Source organism: Stegastes partitus, unplaced genomic scaffold (genome assembly GCF_000690725.1).
Source record: "Stegastes partitus isolate 25-593 unplaced genomic scaffold, Stegastes_partitus-1.0.2 Scaffold1696, whole genome shotgun sequence".
NCBI classification, from domain to species: Eukaryota; Metazoa; Chordata; class Actinopteri; family Pomacentridae; genus Stegastes; species Stegastes partitus.
The window spans coordinates 22,418-30,488 of NW_007579427.1; the positions used below are offsets into that span (position 1 = coordinate 22,418).

The 8,071-nt window shown below is 48.0% G+C and overlaps 1 protein-coding gene across 2 annotated transcripts in view; it reads right to left on the reverse strand.

Moving 5' to 3' along the window:
* Nucleotides 1-2,388: 2,388 nt before the first annotated feature.
* Nucleotides 2,389-8,071, reverse strand: part of LOC103372105 (TBC1 domain family member 12-like) — a 25,024-nt gene continuing 19,341 nt past the window's right edge. The window contains exons 8-13 of one of the 2 annotated variants that reach the window (XM_008301661.1): nucleotides 7,748-7,842; nucleotides 7,560-7,631; nucleotides 6,579-6,707; nucleotides 6,162-6,271; nucleotides 5,779-6,037; nucleotides 2,389-5,344 (exon numbers count right to left, since the gene is read on the reverse strand). In XM_008301661.1, the coding sequence (XP_008299883.1) occupies nucleotides 5,273-5,344; nucleotides 5,779-6,037; nucleotides 6,162-6,271; nucleotides 6,579-6,707; nucleotides 7,560-7,631; nucleotides 7,748-7,842 (737 nt within the window). In that variant the 3' untranslated portion in view covers nucleotides 2,389-5,272. The other variant, XM_008301662.1, reaches the window with a different exon arrangement.

Below are 8,071 nucleotides of genomic sequence, written 5' to 3' on the forward strand. Positions count from 1 at the left end.
TTCTACACTTTGATCACAGCGGCTGTGTGCACAGGATGGCAGCGGTCTGCACTGACGGATCACTGCCATCTTTAGATCTTTAAGAAACGATCTGCAATTATTTTGCTGATCGTTTTACACCAAGATGACTAAAGAACCTCGTATTATACGTCAGCTGATTGGACAAAACAAGCAGTTTGAGGGTTAGGCTGAGTGGAATCATGAATTTAGTTTCCCACAATTCAACGACCGTGATGGAAGTTCAAGATGATGCGTTTAGGATGCTCCGCCCACTGAGGTGAGACCACTTGGTTTAAATCTGACAGCATCTTCGGACATGAGAAGCTTCTCTATGCACAGCTGGAAACCTGCTGATGAGGCATTCAGGGAACATCTGTAAATTGTGGCATCTAAATGAGAGGCAGATGTTGATCCAGTGAAGCGGTTCAGCTGTTTATACGTGAGAACCGTGGAGATGCTCTGAATTCAGGCGAGGATGATTTTAAGTCTTATTTTGATGCAACAGTTTGTACATTAGCAGGAGATAAAGCAGCGCTGCACGAGTTTGAATATAAAACTGCAGCAGAGTCAAAGAATGACGGTAATCAATAGTAACGATCTCAGTATTTATCAGAATAATCCGATCACACTTCTGGCCATATTGATGCAGCTCCAGCTGCTTCAGTTGTTGGTTAATCTGACCTTTACTTTCTTATTAATCTCTAAAAATATCTACATTTTCTCAGGTTCACATTTCTCTTTGAGTGACAGTTTAAAACTCAGATATTCAGTTCATCCACAGAGAAGCACAAAATCTGGATTTTTGAAGCTGAAAGATTCAGTTTGGGTCGATCGGTTATTACAACAGTTTATTGTTCTGATAGTGGACTGCGGTGGAGAGGACGGGGAAGCTGCTGCCCCCTGGAGGACGTAATGAGCAGATTCATCAGCTGTTGGTTGTTTCTTATGAAATATCAGATGAATTAATAAATTCCCAGAGCAGGCGGCATCTGCAGAGGTCTTGTCCAAGAATGAATTTATGCTGATAAAAGCTGTGCATCCTCACATTTAGGACGCTGGAGTCAGACTGCTCAAAGGACCAGATTATATCAACAGGGATCAATTTGTTTTTTGTTGATGATCAAAAGTTGTCAAAGATCATTTCCAGTGACGATGAGGAATAACTTGGTCCATCGTTTAATCCTCCAGGCACCAGCGTTTAGTTTGTGAACATGCTGTTTAAATCCAGTGTGCGCTCTGGTTTCCACTCTTCTGTAGGAAACGGTTATTACATGAACGCAGGCATTTGTTTTAGAGTTATAGAAGGAAACAATCTGATGCAGAGACTACAGCTAAACGACTACCAGCTAAATGCAAAGGCTGCACTGACTCACTGCTCTGCTTCTTGCCTAAACCTGGATGTGTGTTTGAGTTCCCTCTAAGCACTGACACAGGAAGCAGTGAGTCCCGTAGCGCCCCGTTCATGTGGTCTGAAGCCCGTCTGCAGCTGTACCAGTGTTTCTGCGCCTCTGAGGGCCGGTGTTCACATGGAGCTTCAGTGCTGTGCATATAAAGTGCTCTGAGAGTCAATGTGGATCCTAGAAACACTGGCTGAAGGCTGCGGTGGCCAAACACGCCTGCATTAGCAGAACAAACACACGTCTTCACCTACCGTCGGCTCACTGTGTCGCTCAGACACCAGCAGCGACCGACGCCAACACTCGGCCCGTAACAGAGAATCAGTAAACACCAGTAGAAAATACTTTGAGTCCAGTGGACGTGGAATAATTAAGTTTCTGTAAAAACATAAAAAGCACTGAACAGTTTGGCTCACTGACGAGACGTGCATCATTTCAACCCTTTGTAATCATTAGAAAAGCATCATTTTCCATAAAATGACAGATAGTCCTGGTGTTTTTATACCAGGGCCCGATTTACTAGATGATCAATAGTCACAAAGATGTCTGAGATCCATCCAGAACAAGAACACCAGAACAGCCGTCAAAGTAGAGATGCCTGTTTTTAAAATAACTCTAGCTAGCAGCTAGCAGCCAGCAGCTAACAGCGTCACCTCCAGCATCTGTGTTTAGCAGGAAGTGAAGGTGGAGCTCACTGCAGGATGGCGCAGTTGGTAGCACCGTGGCCTCACAGCTAGAAGGTCGCCGGTTGGCGTCCCGGTGAGGACACCCGGGATCTTCCTGCGTGGAGTCTCCATATTCTCCCCGTGCAGCGTGGGTTCTCTCCGGGTTCTCCGGCTTCCTCCCACAGTCCAGAAACATGCTGAGGTTAATTGGTGATTGTAAATTGTCCGTAGGTGTGAATGTGAGTGTGCTTGGTTGTCTGTCTCTAAGTGTAGCCCTGTGATAGACTGGTTACCTGTCCAGGTGAACCTGCCTTCACCCTGAGTCAGCTGGGATAGACTCCGCCCCCCATGACCCTGGTGAGGATAAAGCGGTGTATAGATAATGGATGGATGGATGAAGGTGGAGCTCTTTTCTTCCCCGTTGGACTGCCAGTCATGTCTTCATCTGTTTGAAGCACAACCAGCCACAGCTTCAGGTCCCGCTGCCCAAAGCCAGCCTGGGAACGCTTCACCGAGGCTTTTATTTTGTTGGCAAATGCACAAACACGAGCCACTGTCTGTTGAACAGAACAGTAGGCATTATCTGCCTCCACTCCTCCCTGGTCAGCTTTCTCTACGGCCACATTCATGGCCACAAGGGACCATGTGACGTCTGCCACAGGAGTCTGAGAGTGTGGCCACGGCGTCAATGGCAGGAAACCAAGCGCTCGTAATGAGGAGAGGCTGTACGAGGGGATTCCCAGCCATCGATACAGTCCAAACACCATGGATTTAGGTTCTCAAATGTCCAGGTATCCTGTCCTCCACACAGTTCTGGAGCCTGACCTGTACGCAGCAGCAGCCAGAGACCTCAACAGAAGCACCCATGGGAGGCCTGTGTGCTTTCTGTTAGTGGACCAGCTGCATACCTGAACAGTCGCATGTGCACCTGCCGGCTCCTCCTCAACGTCCACATGGGCCACACATGGGTCTAACACGGGCCACACATGGGCCAGACATGGGCCTAGCATGGGTCTAACATGGGTCTAGCATGGGCCACACATGGGCCACACATGGGTCACACATGGGTCTAACATGGGTCTAACACGGGCCACACATGGGCCACACATGGGTCACACATGGGCCTAGCATGGGCCTAGCATGGGCCAGACATGGGTCACACATGGGTCACACATGGGCCACACATGGGTCACACATGGGTCTAACACGGGCCACACATGGGCCACACATGGGCCTAGCATGGGTCAGACATGGGCCACACATGGGTCACACATGGGTCTAACACGGGCCACACATGGGCCTAGCATGGGCCTAACATGGGCCACACATGGGCCACACATGGGCCAGACATGGGCCAGACATGGGCCACACATGGGCCACACATGGGCCACACATGGGTCTAACATGGGCCTAGCACGGGCCAGACATGGGCCACACATGGGTCTAACATGGGTCACACATGGGCCTAGCATGGGCCTAGCATGGGCCAGACATGGGTCTAGCATGGGCCTAGCATGGGCCACACATGGGCCTAGCATGGGCCTAACATGGGTCTAACATGGGTCTAGCACGGGCCAGACATGGGCCACACATGGGTCTAACATGGGTCACACATGGGCCTAGCATGGGTCTAACATGGACATCATGCACTGGCCTTAAAGCTTCAGTTATGCTTCTGTGTCGACTCTACACCCTAACCTGACCTCACACACACCTTGGCTGTGTTTGCTGTGAAACACAATGTTTATGTGTTATGTTTCTGATGCGCCAGTACTGTAGTAGTACGTAGTACTGTAGTAGTATGTAATACTGTAGTAAGCACCAGTACTGCAGCACTGCATAGTACTGTAGTAGTATGTAGTACTGTAGTACTGCAGTAGTACATAGTATTGTAGTAAGCACCAGTACTCTGCTAGTGAGTCGTTGTTCAGTTGTCATAGCAATCTCCTCTGATGTCTTTTCCGTGTCACAGATCCAGCTGAACAAACCCAGAAGGTGGGTGGTGCCACAGAAGCCCGGTGCTGACCAGCGCTGTGCTTCACTGTGTAGCTGCAGAGCCTTACGACTCCCTCAAGACTGCAGACCAGCCTTCTGTTGAACACACACGTGGTGTAGCAGTCTGATCCATAACGCTGTCTGGCTTCCAGAAAAATCAGAGCTCGTTTACTTACATGCAGACAGTGGCCTGTCAGATTACATGTCAGCTGTTTGACACGTCTGTTAAAGCCTTCTTGTTCAGTACTGGATTCTATTAATCATTTAGATGGAAAATGATGGAAGATTGGGGCCTAAAAGGTTTAAAAATGCTGGAATTATCCTTTAAGTTTCCACCCAAACCTCCCATGTTTGAGTTTTTCTGCCACTAGATGAAGATTTTTAAAAGCTATGAGGTTGAAGTCCAGTTCACCAGCTGCCACCAGTCCAGCAGCATCAGCCATGCTGGTGCAGATACCCACCACTTCTAGATCCAGAGGCCCAGTTCAAGTTTTAAAAAAAAATAAAAAAGAAGCAGCAAATTAAGAGTATCTGTGAAATCAGAACCACAAGGACCCACATTAATAATTGAACCACAGAGGTCATTTCTGAAGCCTTTAGAAAATCATTAGCACCGACGATTAGAACTGGAGTCTTTGAGACTGACACAGGGCGTGAAGCTCGGCGTTCGTGGTGTTTGTGTCCCAACAGGACTGAGTCAGGCGCTGTGGAGGGAGCTCCCTCCCAGCCGGCAGAGGAAGTAACAGACAACTATCTAGCTAACAGCCCGTTTGGGTTTCCCAGCCGGGGCAGGCTGCTAAAACGGTGACACCGAAACAGACTGCCTGCTGAAATACTGACACTGGCTGTCAACGACTAGCGCTGACCAGCCGCTCTGTTTCCCGCTCTGGTCCCAACACAGCTTTCAGGAAACGCTGGAGAGACTTGTCCCTTACCCAGACTGGACCTGAAGACTTGACTCTAAAACCTCTGCTCAGGCTGTTTGAGGCTCCGACATCAGCTTCCACCTTCATGGCTGGCTCGTCTGCGCTTCAAGCTCCGTAGGTAAGCCTCTGGAGGGAGTTCAGCTTCAGGCTACGCAGCTTCAAGCTTCACAGCTAGCCTCGGTTGTTAGCTTCAGTGCCGACAAGGCGCGCTAGCACGAGCTTCGACCTTCGCGGCTGGCGTTTAGGTTAGTTTGAAGAAAGCTGGAATTAGTGTCAGGGTTAGCTAGTGTTAGCTCCTCAAAGCCGGGCTGGTGTTTTTCTCCATCTCTTTATTTCCATCCTTCATCAAGGCAGAAAACACCTGAAAAGGAAACACACAATCAACCATGACGGCATTTTAATGTGCTCATCACTTTGCCACCAGGTGGACCCACTGCCTGTTTACTGAGGTGGAAGACTGCAGTCTGTATGCTGTGTTTAACGCTGCTAGCACCCTGGACTGGCTGCTGCTACGCTGACTAGCACACAGCCTTGTGGGGGTAGTTAGTTCGGGGCCACCATGGCAGAGACTTTAGTGTTTGTTGAGGACCTCTGGCTGAGGTTCCTGCATTTAAATAGAGCCGGGACAGCGTTCCTGTCGTCGAGTGGCCGATGTACCCGAGTCATCGGTGAATGGAACATGTGGGTAATTAAGGCTCGTTTGCATATCAAGAAATGTCCCTGTGCTCCATAATCTGGTAATTAATGTGCACCAGTCTTCAGCTCTCTCTCTCAAAGCCCTGAACTGAGGCTGACCTGAGCCCAGCGGCGGTTCCTGCTGATCATGTGAGTGTTGGCCATGGCGTTGAACAGCGTGTGCGACTGCAGGTCCTCCGGCAGGCGGGTGAGGAACTGGGCGATGTGGATGAAGTCCATCTGCAGCAGGACGTCCTCGTACAGACGCAGGATTCCCAGCCCCGTCCGGAACAGGCTCTCCTCCCCGTCCCGACAGAAGACGTCCCACACCCGACACGCCACGTCCAGAGGGAGGGACTTACTGTACAGAGTGAAGATCCTGGAGGGAGACGAGAAGACAGAGGTTCGGATTCAAGGGAAGCGTTACAAGTCATGTCACAGGTTTCTGTCTCTTTGCACGCTCCATTTGGAGGGTTGCTGGTTCCCAGTGTTCAATAGCTCACCAGTCGATCAGATAGAGGTCAGGGGTCAGGTTGTTGGTTTGGAAGTGGCTGAAGAGACGAGGCAGGTTCTCCTCAAAGAAAATCTCAAAGGCTGAGAAATACTTCAACATCTGGCAGAGACAGGAAGTAAAGAAAAGATGATGGAGGCCCAACACTGATCACACAGCTGCATGTAAAAGTAAAACCAAGACACTGTTGTGTTCATTGAAGCCAGTGTTGCTACTTCAGCCCTAGACTGCTGCTGACGTCCATATTACGACAGATAGCAGGTTCAGGGTCGCTCTGTCTCTGACTCCTTCTTTGAGCGTTGTAAATAGAACATAGTTTGATAATCACCGCTCACAACAACATTTAACTCTGAAGCTGGTACTTTAGAGCGTCTGGAGCAACAGGAACGCCACGTTTCCATGTACTTACCAACTCGTGGTCGACTCTAAAGAAGGCCATCTGACAGGGTTTGTTGAGCAGGTTGGCGAAGGTGATGAAGGCTTCGGCCTCCTCCAGGTTGAGGATCAGCACAGCAGCGATGAACGACATTCCCTGGACCTGAAACACAGATCCCACATCAGCACTTGAAACTAAACTGCAGATGTTTCTGCAGCAACACTCGTCTGTTTGCCTTTATTACAGACTTTAAAGCACTGATGCGGCTCCCAGTTGAGTTTGGACCCACTGACTTTTGCAAAATGAATTCTGTTTCAACGCTACATGTGCCACCTTTTGGGTTAAATTCCTTTTTAAAATACAGATTTTAATTATACTGATAATTCAAGGAAACAATACCAAACCTGTTCATTCCTTTCTGACTGTACCTTCATCGACTTCTCTGAGACAATTAAAGAAATAACAGCTGACATGAGTTTTACCTGCAGCAGTCACCTGTGTGCTGAAAGTGGCTACGTTAACATAGATGCCATTACAATTACAGCTACTACAGGAACCTGAAATGGGCCAACTACAAATAAAATCATTGCTTTACTGATCAAACCAAAGTGTATCAAATACCCTTAATCAAATCTGGACTGTGCACTTTAATCCAGTTTCAAACTTAAAAACATGGTGCACAGGAAGCAAAAAAGGGAAAACATGCATCTTTGGCCCAAATGTTCTGGTGCAGTGGACGTTCTTTAAATGTTAGTTTGGGTGTACGTTTTACCCATTTGCTCATAGAATTGCTGATTTAACTGATAATTTCACAAGTTTTAGACTATTTTATGGAACGTTTGACAATTGTAGGGAATTTTGTTAAACGTTAAAGTTTGTAAGGATATTGTGCTGACATAAGCATTAAAATGATACCAAGCACTAATGAGCAAACTGCTGCCACAGCTGATTCTGTCTGGGAACAATGAATTATGAACTATCATCATGTTGACGAGAGAAGAAAAGCAAACGCACATATCCAATGTCAGGTCTGTAACAGGTGTACGCCCCCAGGACGCTGTGGAGCAGGTCGTGGTAAGGACCGCCCTGCACAAAGAAAGGACGGTAGAGTCAATATGAGACACCAGCACGGGCCCAAGACTGGAGGGCATCAGGAAACACACACTTGAGTAGCTTAAACCTGCTAGAAGCCGATGGTTTACCTTCTGAAAGATGAAGAGAGAGGGGAAGGTTCTGGAGATGTCCAGTTTGATGAGGTCCAGACTGGATTCTCTGTCTGCCAGAGATGCCCCCCCATCTAACAGGAAAACACAAAAAGACCATCTCCTTCATTTGGACAGTTCTGAACTCATTCTTGTGTTGAAATAACTCTTCAGTTAACTGTTAAGACAGCAGAGGCTGATTTCAAATCTGAAAAGTAAAGTTTAGAGAGCTCATAATGTGCACATTTACAGGCTCATCATCTATTTACAAGCTTTATTGTTCAAAAAACACAATTGTTTTCCGATTTTGCTCTGAAACGCTCC